Raw genomic sequence first — 15791 nt, forward strand, 5'->3', positions numbered from 1 at the left:
GGAAAATGAACCTTAAAAACCTTGGAGAATCACATACATTTGAATGTCAAGGGAGGGGACAAGGGAAAACTGCGATACAGGGAATAAACTGGCAATACAAAGGCTAGATTCCAGTGAATGCGGACAAAGCAAGGAGTAAACGGGCACGACAAGGGAAGTGCTAGATTCCGGTGAGTGTGGGCAAAGCAAGGAGTAAACGGGCACTAAAAGAGAAGTGCTAGATTCCGGTGAGTGTGGGCAAAGCAAGGAGTAAACGGGCACTACAAGGGAAGTGCTAGATTCCGGTGAGTGTGGGCAAAGCAAGGAGTAAACGGGCACTAAAAGAGAAGTGCTAGATTCCGGTGAGTGTGGGCAAAGCAAGGAGTAAACGGGCACTAAAAGAGAAGTGCTAGATTCCGGTGAGTGTGGGCAAAGCAAGGAGTAAACGGGCACTAAAAGAGAAGTGCTAGATTCTGGTGAGTGTGGGCAAAGCAAGGAGTAAACGGGCACTAAAAGAGAAGTGCTAGATTCCGGTGAGTGTGGGCAAAGCAAGGAGTAAACGGGCACTAAAAGAGAAGTGCTAGATTCCGGTGAGTGTGGGCAAAGCAAGGAGTAAACGGGCACTACAAGGGAAGTGCTAGATTCCGGTGAGTGTGGGCAAAGCAAGGAGTAAACGGGCACTAAAAGAGAAGTGCTAGATTCCGGTGAGTGTGGGCAAAGCAAGGAGTAAACGGGCACTAAAAGAGAAGTGCTAGATTCCGTTGAGTGCGGGCAAAGCAAGGAGTAAACAGGAACTACAAGAGAAGGGCTAGATTCCGGTCAATGCAGGCAAAGCAAGGAGTAAACAGGAACTACAAGAGAAGGGCTAGATTCCGGTGAGTGCGGGCAAAGCAAGGGGTAAACGGGCACTACAAGAGAAGGGCTAGATCCTGGTGAGTGCAGACAAAGCAAGGAGAAAACAGGCTCTACAAGAGCTCTACAAGAGAAAGGTTAGATCCTGCTGAGTGAGGACAAAGCAAGGAGTAAACAGGCACTACAAGAGAGGGGCTAGATCCTGGTGAGTGCGGGCAAAATGCAGAGTAAAAGGGAACTACAAGAGAAGGGCTAGATCATGGTGAGTGTGGGCAAAATACAGAGTAAACGGGAACTACAAGAGAAGGGCTAGATCGTGATGAGTGCGGACAAAGCAAGGAGTAAACGGGCACTACAAGAGAAGGGCTACATCCTGGTGAGTGCGGACAAAGCAAGGAGTAAACCGGCACTACAAGAGAAGTGCTAGATCCTGGTGAGTGAGGACAAAGCAAGGAGTAAACAGGCACTACAGGAGAAGTGCTAGATCCTGGTGAGTGAGGACAAAGCAAGGAGTAAACAGGCACTACAAGAGAAGGGCTAGATTCCGGTGAGTGTGGGCAAAGCAAGGAGTAAACAGGAACTACAAGAGAAGGGCTAGCTTCCGATGAATGCTGGCAAAGCAAGGAGTAAACGGGCACTACAAGAGAAGGACTAGATCCTGGTGAGTGCCGGCAAAATAAGGAGTAAACGGGAGCTACAAGAGAAGTGCTAGAACCCAGTGAGTGTGGGCAAAGCAAGGAGTAAACAGGCACTACAAGAGAAAGACTAGATCCTGGTGAGTGCAGACAATGCAAGGAGTAAACAGGCAGTACAAGAGAAGGACTAGATCCTGGTGAGTGCGGACAAAATAAGGAGTAAACGGGAACTACAAGAGAAGTGCTAGATCCTGGTGAGTGTGAGCAAAGCAAGGAGTGAACAGGCACCACACGCAAAGTGCTAGAGCCCGGTGAGTGTCGGCAAAACAAGCAGTAAACAGGCACTATACAGAAAGTGCTAGAGCCCAGTGAGTGTGGGCAAAACAAGGAGTAAACAGGCACTACAAGAGAAGTGCTAGATCCCGGTGAGTACAGGCAAAGCAAGGAGTAAAGAGATCCAGGTGAGTGCGGGCAGAATGAGGAGTAAACAAGCACTACAAGAGAAGGGCTAGACCCTGGTGAGTGCGGGCAAAATAAGGAGTAAACAGGAACTACAAGAGAAGTGCTAGATCCTTGTGAGTGTGGGCAAAGCAAGGAGTAAACAGGCACTACAAGAGAAGTGCTAGATCCCGGTGAGTGCGGGCAAAGCAAGGAGTAAACAGGCACTGCAAGAGAGGTGCTATATCCCAGTGAGTGCAGGAAAAGCAAGGAGTAAAAAGATCCCGGTGAGTGCGGGCAGAATGAGGAGTAAACAGGCACTACAAGAGAAGGGCTAGATCCTGGCGAGTGTGGGCAAAATAAGGAGTAAACAGGAACTACACGAGAAGTGCTAGATCCTGGTGAGTGCGGGCAAAGCAAGGAGTAAACGGGCACTACACAGGAAGTGCTAGAGCCTGTTGAGTGTGAGCAAAACAAGGAGTAAACAGGCACTACATTGGTAGTGCTATATCCTGGTGAGTGCAGGCACAGCGAGGAGTAAACAAGCACTACACAGGAAGTGCTGGAGCCCGGTGAGTGCAGGCAAAGCAAGGAGTAAACAGATCCCGGTGAGTGTAGGCAGACCGAGGCGTAAACAGGCACTACAAGAGAATTGATGGATTCCGATGAATGAAGGTAAAAACCAGGAGTAAACAGGCATTACAAGAAAAGTGCTAAATTCTAGTGAGTGAAAGCAAAAACAAGGAATGAACAGGCATTACAACAAAAATGCTATATCCCAGTCTTTGCAGGTAAAACCAAGGAATACACTGGCATTTCAACAGAAGTGCTGTATCCCAAGTCAGAGCAGGCAAAAACAAGAAATAAAGAAGGCATTTCAAAAAAGTGTTAGATTCTATTGACTGCAAACAAAAACAAATGATAAACACACATTACAAGAGAAGTGCTATACCCGGTGCATGCGAGCAAATACAAGGAGGAAACGCGCATTATAAGAGAAGTGCTAGATCTCATGAAAGCGAGCAAACACAAGGAATGAACAGGCATTATAAGAGAAGCGGTAGATCCCATGAAAGCGAGCAAATACAAGGAGAGAACAGGCATTATAAGAAAAGTGCTTGACCCCAGTGAGTGAGGACAAAACAAGGAGTAAACAGGCACTACAAGAGAAGTGCGAGATCATGGGGAATGAATGCAAAACAAAGAATAAACAAGCATTACAATAGAGGTGCTAGATTCTTGTGCGTACACACAAAACAAGTGGTAAACAGGTGGTAGATTCTAGTGAGTGCAAACAAAAACAAAGACTAAGCAGGCATTCTGGAGAAGTGCTAGATACCAGAGAGTGTGGGCAAAACAGTCTAAAAGCCTCCTGGGGACAGGGTAGTATAGGTGCAGGATGAGAAAAGATAACAGCTGGAGTCATGGAATACTTCCTGGCTTAGAAATCTGACTTTGCACGTAATTCATACATTAGTACAATAACCTGTAGATGTTTACTTTTGAGCTATACACATAAAATATGATCACACTTTCTGCCTTCCTGAACATTATCCCTTGTTCTGTATTCCTGTACCTGTCACCGAAGGCAGTGCCTTATTCCCTTCTGCTATCGCTCCACGCATGCTGTCCTTCATGACCCGAATAAGCCTTTCAATTAGGCCATTCATCTCTGGGTGATATATAGACCTGCTGCTGTGTCCTATATCGTTGCTCCTTAAAAATGACCCCATCTTCTCAGACACGAACTGCACTCCATTATCCATTACTATTATAGATGGATTCCCTTCTATTTCAAATATACTCTCTAGAAAATGAATGATGTCTTTAGTACAAATATTTTTCACCCAGGATGTGTCTACCCACCTGTACAACATGTTTACTAATACAATGCAGTGCCTTAATGTTCCTTGACTCCTAACAGGGCCAACAATATCCAGTCCCACTCTCTCCTGGGGTATGGTGGGAATAGACATTACAGTCATGGGATCAGTCCTGCTGGTGCAACATCTTCCAGAATTCCCACTTACATTGCATTCTCTAACCATTCTTTCCCCTTGTACATTCATTCCCAGCCACCAATAGCGATGTCTAACCAATTGCTTTGTTTTGGATCATCCCTTGATGGCCCTCATGGGCTACCCTTAAAATCTTGTTCCTCACACCTTCAGGAGGCAAGGTTTTGTCACTCCTGAACCCCAATGCTTTCTCTACATGCAGTTCATTGTAAACCATCTTCACAGCCTCAGACGCTGCTCCTTGACACACTTCTTTGCTCATCACTCTGCTCTCAAGTCTTTCCTTTAGTTCTGTCAGCATGGTATCTGCTGACATGGCTATGCCCTGATCAGCATCATGTTCATCACCATCCTCTCCTTCTTCCACTAAACTAATCATTCTTGGAAGACAGTAAGATGACCTACTATGGACCCCATGTAGATATTCTGCATCCCATGTATATGCCTGCAACCCTGTGACCCACTTTCTTATGCTAGTCTAGAACTTTGTTATTAATATTTCATTAATATTAATGAACTATTATACACAATATTGAAACACTTGAGTATAGGCACGTTATAAATGCCATATCATATACAATTGCTTATGATCAAACCGAATCATGAATCTTGTCCCCCACAAAAATGGTCTGAATTTGTCATTGGCCCATTTGACCACTAACAGTTCTTTCTCTATGGTAGAGTAATTTTGCTCTGGTTCCTTAAGTACTCTAGATGAGAATGCTGTAGTACATTCATTTCCTCCATCTCTCTGTGACAGTACAGCTCCCAACCCATGATTACTGGCATCTGTGGTCACGACATTGTTCCTAATATGATCGAAATTATTAAAAGCTGGAGCTCTGCTTAATGCTAACTTGACTTCTTTGAATTCCAATTTACAGTCTGAGTCCCATTTGAAATGCACTCCCTTTTTCATTTGTCTTGCGATGTGGTGTGTTTCACTAGCACACCATGGAATTAAGTGTGAATAGTACTCTGCCATTCCAAAAAAAAATACTTGCTCCTTATTATTTGGGGTGGAAAAATGGTAATGCTATTAAATGTTCCTTAGGTCGAATATCATGCTTTGAGATTTCATGTCCTATGTACTCTATGTTTCCTTTGTGACATTATTCCTTCTTGCTTAGTGTCATGCCAGCCATTTTCAGTATGTCTAATACTCTATCAAGTCTCGGACTGTGTTCCATCATGTCCTTCCCATATATAAGTACATCATTGTGAAAAATGATACGGCCCCTCTCGTTATGAAAAAGTTGATACATGATCCGCTGGAACGCACCACATGCCAAGTGGCATCCTTATGCACTGAAACAATCCTTCAGGTGTTGTGAAAGCCATAAGATTGCTTGAAGATGCATGTAGCTTGACTTGGTGATATGCTTATTTCAAGTCCAATGTGGAAAACAACTCAGCCCTTTCTATTGTATTCAACACGCGCTCACCAGCACTCCCACCCCACCCCCTCCTCCTCTCCTGACGCCTCTCTCCTATTCTCATTCAAGGCCATACAGGGGCAGGACATGATCAACATCATGAAAACTATAAAGCCCTCAAACTGCAAGGTGTCTCCTGCCCTGCGGCAATTATCAAGGACTGCGCAGGCACCCTCACTCCATTCCTAACTGCCTTTGTCAACGCTTCCTTTGCTACAGGGAAAGTCCCATCCTGCCTCAAGGAAACCTGGGTCCGACCCCTCCTAAAAAAAAACACACTTGACCCCACCTCACCCAATAACTACAGGCCCATCACCACTGTACCATTCTTACTTAAGATACTGGACAAAGCAGCGTACTTGCAAGTGCAGCACATCATAGAAGAGAACAAACTTCTAGGGTTACGCCAATCCGGCTTTCACCCCCAGGCATGTGACAGAGACTGTCAAAAACCAGATGGACGATGCGAGAGACCTAGGTAAACCGGCTCTACTCCTACTTCTCAAACTCTCTGCGGCATTTGACCTTGTAGACCATAATGTCCTAAACCACCACCTTACTTCCACAGCCAAATTCTCCCCTGACGCCACTGCCTGGATCACCTCCTTCCTACAAGGTAGGGCCATGCAAGTTTTCTCTGACTTGGCCTCTGCCTCACCCACTATCATGCTCTGTGGAGTGCCTCAAGGCTCTTGCCTTTCCCCTACTCTCTACAAAATCTTTACACGACCCCTCTTTCTCATCCTTCACGCCATGGGTATCTCCTACACCAACTACGCTGACGATACTCAGATCCTCCTTACACTCACAGGCAACTATGACACACTCCACAATTCTTAACAACATCTACAACACCATCCAAACGTGGATGGCTGTCAACGGACTCTGACTAAACTCTGACAAGACAGAACTCCTGCTGGTAGGATCCACTAACACTCTCAGAAATCTTGACACTCAGTTTAGCCACTTCACCATTGACTCCATCAAAATCCCAGTATCTGACACAGTGAAAACTCTTGGAGTCTATTTGGATTCCAACCTATCCATGACTAGACAAGTGAATGCATTTGCCTCCTCTGCAGTTTACCATGCAAAACTCATTAACGCAGCTAGGCCCTTCTGCACCAACATAACCAGAGCTATCACCGGCTCTATGTTGGACAACTGTAACGTACTCTTCCTCGGGACCTCAACCAAAAATTTAGAAAAACTGCAAGTAATCCAGAACAGTGCTCTGCGTGCAGCCCGAGGTATCTCTAAAAGAGAACACATCACGGCCGCCAGAAAATCAGCCCACTGGCTCCCAATAAAGGAGAGGGTTATATTCAAAGCCCTGACTCTCACCCATAAATGCATCCACCTCTCTGCACTGGTTTACCTATAACAAAGAATCCAACCCGCATATCCACAAGGCCAACCAGAACACCCTAGGCAAACATGCTCACCGTGCCCAGAGAAAAAAGAGCCAGAGGCGCTAGCTTCCTCTACCTTGCCTCCCTACACTGGAACGTCCTTCCTACTACTCTTCGTGCGGAAGCTTCAATCATTGCCTTCTGAAAAGCCATGAAAACCACTCTGTTCGCTCGATCAACACCAATCCCCATGAGACTGCTCACCGCATCTCCTGCTAACCTGGAAATGTACTTGTAACTAGCTGAATGTATTAATGTGTTATCAATGTTAAAAAATATAAAATGTACCTCCCTGTAACTAAGCTCCCTGCAAGTAACAGCGCCACGATGCCCAAGGCCTGTTTGTGCGCTATAAAAATGTAAAAAATAAATAAAAATAAATTTCACTAATGCTTGGTAAAGGATGTCTGTCTAGGACTATGCATCTGTTCAGCGATCTCAGGTCAATACACTTTCTATTAGGTTTATGCACAACTAACGGTGAGATCCACTTCACAGACTCAACCCTTTTTATCACACCTTGTTTTTCCATTAATTCCAATTCCTTTTTTACTTCGTCTCTCAGAGTGATGCGAACATTCCTTACTTTGTGCACTACCAGTATCAAGTTAGCGTTCATACTGATCTTGTGTACTGAGTTTTTCATGCAACCAACTAATCTTTCAATACTTCAGGTTGAATGCTCTGCCTTTCTCCTGTGATAATTGGTTCATTTTTTAGTATGACTTCCTTTTGTCCCTCACATGCATAGTCTGCCTCCTCAGCATTAGGATCCATCTTAATACTTCATCTTTTTTATGTGACCAATTTAGTAGTCGATAGTTTCCTATGCACAATACATAAACCTTTCCGTTTCCGGATCTGGTCCAAAACCATCCCACCAATTCTTTGCGTTTACCTCCTTGCGCTATAGGATTTATGTCAATGTCATTCAAGGAAACCTTCCCGTATAGTTGACTTTCAAATATCTTGTTGGGTATTGGAGTATATTTCGCGCCAGAATATATCACCATGGTTACACTTTCTCCTTCAATTTTTAGCATTGCCGTTGTTTTTTCTGCATTAGCATCTTCATATTCTGTAGCCCTGATTGACTGTCAGGTCTTCCACATCCATAGACTTTTCTACTTCTTCGCCCAGTTCATCCACATATTCTAGATTTTCATGATGGCTCCTGCAACAAATTTGTGAAATGCTCTCTTCTGTTACATGCATAATACTTTTCATTCTGGGCACTGTCACTATTCGCTAAATGAATATAGCTGTTGCATCGGAAACATTTATTTTGCTCTTCTTCCATTTTAACTTTGAGGATTGGTTTCTTCTTCACAAATATCTTTCTCTTCTATTTTCCTTCCCTGCACTGCTAATGCCTACATCGAGGATGCTGTTTCTGACGTCTTATTTTCCAGGTCTGATCTCTTCTGCAATTCCTTTACACACTTATGAGAATGCCCACCTTCTATTGCTGCTCAATTACTTCTTCTAATGAGGGGTTGCTCTTTGCCCATAGTGCACTCCTCACCTCGCTGTCACTACACTCTCACATGAACCGGTCACGCAACCTTCCTTCACGATTGCTGCCAGATTCACATGACGAGGCTAATCCCCAGAGAGCTTGATGTGGTGGTCCACTGATTCATTTGGTTCTTGTTTCCTCCTGTCGAAATGGCACCTCTCTAGAATAATGCTGACTTTCTTCTCATAGTGTTTGTCTAGCATTCTGATGCCTTTCTAATATTCATTAATGTTCGCTGGCTCATCCTCCGTGAGACCGGGGAAATGATCAGACTGATCCTGCGCATAATGTCCTATGCAGTGTGTTAGAAGGCATGTTTTCCTTTCAATGGAGTCATTTGGGCCAGGCTGCGGCTGCACATAATGATCAAAGCGCTTTTTCCATCTTTTCCACGGCATCAGCGGCTCTCCCTGCATGTCTAGAAAAAAACTGGGAGGAGAAGGTACACTTTGCATTTTCCCTCCTTTTCAATAATATACTTAAAAGCTGCTTGTGTTCTTTAGTGTTCAAAACCGATCCGTGCTTCAACACGTTTATTTTACACATTTTGTTTGCACTATATATTGTTTGATTCAGACCTGTGCTCATGTTTAGATCCTTTACTTCCACCTTTCCTCGCTTTCCTTTCCTCATAAATCACGTCCATGAGAACAAGGGCATTAGACTGATGAGGCCTGTCTGTCTTCTTCTTGCGATAGATTTGATCCATCAGCGGTGATTTTTGGATACCGAGGCTTGAGCCTCCTTACTCCATCTTCATTTGTATCCATCAGCGGTGATTTTTGGATACCGAGGCTTGAGCCTCCTTACTCCATCTTCATTTGTATCCATCAGCGGTGATTTTTGGATACCGAGGCTTGAGCCTCATTACTCCATCTTCATTTGTATCCATCAGTGGTGATTTTTGGATACCGAGGCTTGAGCCTCCTTACTCCATCTTCATTTGTATCCATCAGCGGTGATTTTTGGATACCGAGGCTTGAGCCTCCTTACTCCATCTTCTCGGGTAGAGTGTGTAGTCGTTGGTTGGATTTCTTCATGGTCTGTGTGGACTTGTCACAGTAGGGCTGGTTTCACAGGGTCTTCGCTGTGGTAGGGTGACTGATAAGGGTTGATGTGATGCTAGTTAACACCCAGCGTCGTGCATGGTATGGCTGTGTGCGGAAAGCATTGAGGTTCTTTTTTCTAGCTGTACGCCATGTGCAGATCCAAACGAAGGATTCATACAAGCCTCTCAAAAGAAATGAACTCCAATCACACGTGGCCGCACAGCAACCAATATCCTCGAAAGGCACATTACGCTACATGACATGCTGCATGTGTGATAATGCCACAGCGCATCCATGCTGTTTACCCGCGAGTTCCTCCTTTTCAAATTCACGCATCCGCACAGCTCTCCGCGGGCACAGCGACCGCTCCCCCACTGACAGCTACTCAGCGGGGCAGCTGGCACAGTCCAGCCCTCAGTAGAACACTCGACATTCTAAAGGATGCTAATACACTGAGCTTGCTACAGATGGGTTTAAAAGGCTGAACTCGAGCCATTGTTTAAATCAATTGAACTCAAATCTGTAGAACCATCACAAGGTTGACAGGGGAGGAGATCCAAACCGAGCCTTAACATATCTGATTTTCCTCCTTTGTGACTAAGGCCTGTATCACAAGAGCATCGGATAGAATTAAATTAAAACACAATTAAAATGAAATCAAAAGAAATTGACTAAAAACACAAACATTTGGCTAACTTTCAAGCAGGGGGAGAGAGCAGACAACATGTATTCTCATTTATTGGTTCCCCTCTAATTAGGATCTTGATCTTTCCAATAATTTAACTTTTAGCCACACTTGGTTCGAACCATTGAAACTGATGCAAGACCCCATGGGTTGAAAGTAGATTTGAGCTGGTTCGCCGATGCCTGGATATGGCTCATAGATTATGTGGGAAGCCTCCTTTCACATCCCTTGACGTCCCTCCATCACTCCTCACTTTCTATCTAAACTGGTTCTGAAGACAGTGCAACTTTTGGGGTTCCCAGTCTTTGGCAGGACCATCTTCCCAGCCCTCGGATCCACCCACAAGGGATTTAAAAAAGAGCTCTGCAATGACCTGCAACAGCAGGTGCCTGCTCCCACTGCGCCTCAGAAGGAGGCGGGCTCATCACAGTCCAGGATCCAGCAATCCCAGGATCTCCCGTGAACCAGGTGCCTGCTCCCACTGCGCCTCAGAAGGAGGCGGGCTCATCGCAGTCCAGGATCCAGCAATCCCAGGCTCTCACATCAACCATGTTCCTGCTCCCACTGCGCCTCAGAAGGAGGCGGGCTCATCGCAGTCCAGGATCCAGCAATGCCAGGCTCTCCCATGAACCAGGTGCCTGCTCCCACTGCGCCTCAGAAGGAGGCGGGCTCATCACAGTCCAGGATCCAGCAATCCCAGGCTCTCACATCAACCATGTTCCTGCTCCCACTGCGCCTCAGAAGGAGGCGGGCTCATCGCAGTCCAGGATCCAGCAATCCCAGGCTCTCACATCAATCATGTTCCTGCTCCCACTGCGCCTCAGAAGGAGGCGGGCTCATCACAGTCCAGGATCCAGCAATCCCAGGCTCTCACATCAACCATGTTCCTGCTCCCACTGCGCCTCAGAAGGAGGCGGGCTCATCACAGCCTGGGATCCAGCAATCCCAGACTCTCACGTGAACCATGTTCCTGCTCCCACTGCGCCTCAGAAGAAGGCGGGCTCATCGCAGTCCGGGATCCAGCAATGCCAGGCTCTCCCATGAACCAGGTGCCTGCTCCCACTGCACCTCAGAAGGAGGCAGGCTCATCACAGTCCAGGATCCAGCAATGCCAGGCTCTCCCATGAACCAGGTGCCTGCTCCCACTGCGCCTCAGAAGGAGGCGGGCTCATCACAGTCCAGGATCCAGCAATCCCAGGCTCTCACATCAACCATGTTCCTGCTCCCACTGCGCCTCAGAAGGAGGCGGGCTCATCGCAGTCCAGGATCCAGCAATCCCAGGCTCTCACATCAATCATGTTCCTGCTCCCACTGCGCCTCAGAAGGAGGCGGGCTCATCACAGTCCAGGATCCAGCAATCCCAGGCTCTCACATCAACCATGTTCCTGCTCCCACTGCGCCTCAGAAGGAGGCGGGCTCATCACAGCCTGGGATCCAGCAATCCCAGACTCTCACGTGAACCATGTTCCTGCTCCCACTGCGCCTCAGAAGAAGGCGGGCTCATCGCAGTCCGGGATCCAGCAATGCCAGGCTCTCCCATGAACCAGGTGCCTGCTCCCATTGCACCTCAGAAGGAGGCAGACTCATCCGGGATCCAGCAATCCCAGGATCTCCTGTGAACCAGGGTCCTGCTCCCACTGCGCCTCAGAAAGAGGCAGGCTCATCACAGTCCGGGATCCAGCAATCCCAGGATCTCCCATGAATCCGCACCAGGAACTGCCACTTTATCTCTGAACATTCCCCATATGCTCACTAGTGCTTGTCAGAAGCGCCTTGAGGAAGATTAGTGGGCCATGCTTCACTAAATCTATGCATTCATGCAGTTACTTCAAGAGGAAATATGTACTTACCGCTGCTGCGGGTGCTCTGGGAGCTGGAGGATGTACTGATTTGCTTTAGTTCATCAAATGCAAGAGAAAGGAAAGAAAAGAAAGACCATGTTAAATCATGCTTTGCTTCGGTGATCATTTCTTTGTTGCACTGAAATGTCATGTGCATCTGTAACATGGGGGTGTGGGCATGCTACCGAACTAGAACCCGGGTTCTGTTGCTTCAGAGTGTATAGCTTACTAAGGATCTCTACCTCCACAAATGTGAACTCACAGAATAACACCATTACTGCGCCCCCATCACTGCGACCCCCGGAAATTTTCACCTTGTTTTATTTCGACCCCCCCTCAGACCACATATACCTGTGGGAGGGTAATCGTATATAATGCAAGCAGGGGGTTACGCAGGGTTCTCCCCCGCATATATATGTGGTGTAAAGTGGGTCGAAATAAAAGAAAGTCAGCAATTTTGGGGTCGCACTGATGGGTGTCGCAGTAATCGTATAGATCGGCACTCACCAGCTTGCTCACGTTAACACATGTGGAAAGCCGGCTGCAATGATAAAGCCTAAAATAGTGCAGCACGTGCCGGCTCCGATGGAGAAGAAAGATGCTCTGTTGGAAACTCGCGTCCCACTGATAATAATCCTAAGGGTGTTAGGTTTGAGAAGTGAGGGGTCATTGTTTGCATGGCGGCTCGGTTGCCGAGGGAAACTGGATTCATTCAAGAGAATGTGCACCCCCACTCACCAGCCATAAGGGTTGCAGGTTTGGCTGGGGGTCATTATTAGAATAACTGCCCGGCTAAAGAAGAAAACTGCCCTGTAAGAAATTCCGACCCAATGAGCGCTTGGATCTGACCTTCAAGAAATGTGTGCTTTATGCATAAGCTAGAAAAAAACAAAATACCTCTTCTCCTTCATTCCCCTCACTACAGTGGTGGTTTACTGGGTCACCAGCGGTCTGTACTTGGGATCTAATGTCACTGCCTATTATAAAATCTATTGCTTGTCTCTTTAGAGATTAACATTACCAACCAATGGGGGGGGCAGGTTCTGTTGCCAGAGGGGGCAATGAACTCCATATGGGGCAGATGTCTGCAACTTGTTGCTCTCAATGATCTCTCACCATTGGCTATGCTGGCTAAGGTTGGTGGGAATTGTAGTCAAAAACATCTGGAGAGCCAAAGTTTGCAGAGACTGGGACAATGGTTAATACAATTCCACAGTACATCAAAGGCCCTCATTCTGAGTTTGGAGGCAGCCATGGCGCTATTAGCGACATGGCTGCCTCCAAAATCAGTTCGACTCCGTTCTGGTGAAGGGAGTAATTAACGGTCCAGTCCGAGGTCGGCGGGACCGGTAATTCCCCATTCACCAGAGCCATTCCCCATTCCCATTTGAGCCCCCATAGGGCTCAATGGGAAGGTGGCAATAACGGTACCGCAAATTGCGGTACCGTTATTGACCCTGGTATCCCTTCGCGGGTCCCGTCCATAACGCCTGGTAAAACCAGGCGTTAATGGAGGGACGTGCAAAGGGACCTCGGAATAGGGCGCAAAGTTATTACCGGCACCAGTGTCATTACCGGTGCCCGGTATCCCTTTGCGCCCTGGTCGTAATGACTCCCAATGTTAGTTTCAGCTTTTATTAGGAACTGTGAGCTGTCTGTCTTAGTTCTGCCTGACGGAGAGGTGTCTGCACACTATTGTCCCAGAGTTTCTAATTGCCATATTGAATTGCATGTAAATAGTCAATGATCAGTGGGCTGGAGGGGGTCGTTCTCTGGTGCACCCTGCTGGTAGTTCATAGAACTGATTCACATGAACTAATTAATCTTTTATTATGCACTTAATGCTGGAGACCAGTCTCCAAGCACAGGACTTGATTCGAAGCTGTGTTGCTCAGCATTGTCTTGCTGGCAAGGCAAACACGTTGCCCCTGAGCTATCCTCCTGGTCAACATTTCCCCTAGGATTAACGAATCCTGTCTAGTGGAGGTGGGGACAAAAGGAGGGAGCGCCATCAGACTACGGTATCAAGGAGATGTGGCACAAAGTATGCAGGCATCTTATAATGGTGAGCCTGAAGAGGTTCACTATGTTCCGCGTACCTCATTAGGGTGCCTGCTAACTTTTTTGCTGAGAGGAGCCTTTGCATAATTCGGGTCCGGGCTCTGCACTAAGCACAGCAGCATGTCCGTTTCCACCGAAATATCTAAAGATAAAGAAAAAAATAAGATATAAGTCAGATAGGAGACACCAACCTCTTTAACATCTGATAGGGGACACACCCCTCTCACATAAAAATGGAAAGCAGACTCAGAATTCAGATAGCAGACACTGAATCCTATGAAATCAGATAGTAGACACTGAATCCTATGAAATCAGATAGTAGACACAATTTGGTAGGAAAGAAGATAGCAGGCCTAGACACTCAGTTCTCATAGCAGACATAAGATGGCCTGAAACCAGATGACAGGCACAGAACCGTATGAAAACGGATTTCTTTAACAGCGGGACATGAAATCAGAAAGCAGACACAGAGATCTAAGGAATCTGATTGCAGACACAGATCCCAGAAACATCTTTTGGGGTAAATTGGCACGCCTGCTCTAGAAGCATAAACCCTTTACACGGTTCGCTCTGCCATCTCCTATGCCATCACATTTGTTCTCTATTCTGAGCAATACGATTGTCTGGGCTGCTTTAACAGATCTAATGGACATACTTATTGTTCAACCCTTTACACGGTTCGCTCTGCCATCTCCTATGCCATCACATTTGTTCTCTATTCTGAGCAATACGATTGTCTGGGCTGCTTTAACAGATCTAATGGACATACTTATTGTTCTTACATAGAGCCCTGCCTTTAGATCCAGAGTCCAGTGCCTTCAGGGGTGAAATCTTTAGACATGGGTGCTGTGCATTGTTAAGGGAGGAAGGGTCTTTTTGACACCCGTCCTGTGCATTCTGCATGAAATAAGTCTATTTGCTCATCCCATTGCAGGGAGACGTCCCTATGGTCTTTCACTGATGACAGTAGAAGGAAGACATTCGATGACACACTCAGACTCCATTTTGTGCCACCTACGACTCAATCTTTTTTACTAGGCCGCACAATGATCTCTAAGAGGTCTTCTCTCCCCCTATCCAGCGCTGCCCACAGCCTGCTCTGACACCCCCACCACCTCCTCCCCTGTCTGCGCTGCCTCAGTCTTTTTTTCACGGAAGCCTAGGCGCGAATTGTTGCAAACTAAGAAAGTATTATTTTTCTTCCTCTGAGCTCATTGCCCTGGCGTGACTGGTGGCTGCCCTGGCCAGCGCGTTCATCCATCTCCACAAACCTGTTACTGCTCCTTCAACTCCCACCTTTCGAAAATTATTGCCTGCACAGCCTTTTGCGTCTCTTTTCTCCTTTCATGTAGCAGTTGGTGGGACCCTTCCCCACGGACCACCCCAGATTGCCCCCAATATACTTAATCCTATGTAATCATATCGTCTCCATGGACTTCCACTGATCAATCCACTCGTTTGAACCATAAGGCACCAGGCGAATAAATCTCAGATTGAAACCCCTAAATAAGGCACCTGGGAAAAAGGACCACTGCACACCTGCCCCCAGAGAGACCTGGGTTAAGAATGTGTATATGTTTACCCACGATTTACTGGCGACCCCGCGTTCTGGAATAAGTTTTAAGTTTCACATTATTCTTAGCATTCCAATGAGTATTGTGTAGTTTAGATTAGTTAGAATAATTGCATCTTGTGGGCCCGGCCTGACCTTCACCCCTCCCAGATGAGCCCAGCTGACCCACGTGCTGCGAGAAGCAACAGCTCTGCGCCAGCCAATCAAGCTGCATCTTCCTAGTATGGCCTATACTGCAGCATTGTAATGAACCAATGAGCTTGCAATATTCAACCCCTATACTATTTGTCACT

At 46.6% G+C, this 15791-nt stretch overlaps 1 protein-coding gene across 1 annotated transcript in view; it reads right to left on the reverse strand.

Moving 5' to 3' along the window:
* Positions 1-15791, reverse strand: part of ANKK1 (ankyrin repeat and kinase domain containing 1) — a 161446-nt gene that overhangs the window by 10251 nt on the left and 135404 nt on the right. Inside the window, exons 6-7 of the mRNA XM_069614239.1 lie at positions 13964-14067; positions 11874-11916 (exon numbers count right to left, since the gene is read on the reverse strand). Coding sequence (XP_069470340.1) covers positions 11874-11916; positions 13964-14067 — 147 coding nt within the window. The remainder of the gene's footprint in view (positions 1-11873; positions 11917-13963; positions 14068-15791) is intronic.

This window comes from Ambystoma mexicanum, chromosome 9, assembly GCF_040938575.1.
Source record: "Ambystoma mexicanum isolate Mex_15411 chromosome 9, UKY_AmexF1_1, whole genome shotgun sequence".
NCBI lineage: Eukaryota > Metazoa > Chordata > Amphibia > Caudata > Ambystomatidae > Ambystoma > Ambystoma mexicanum.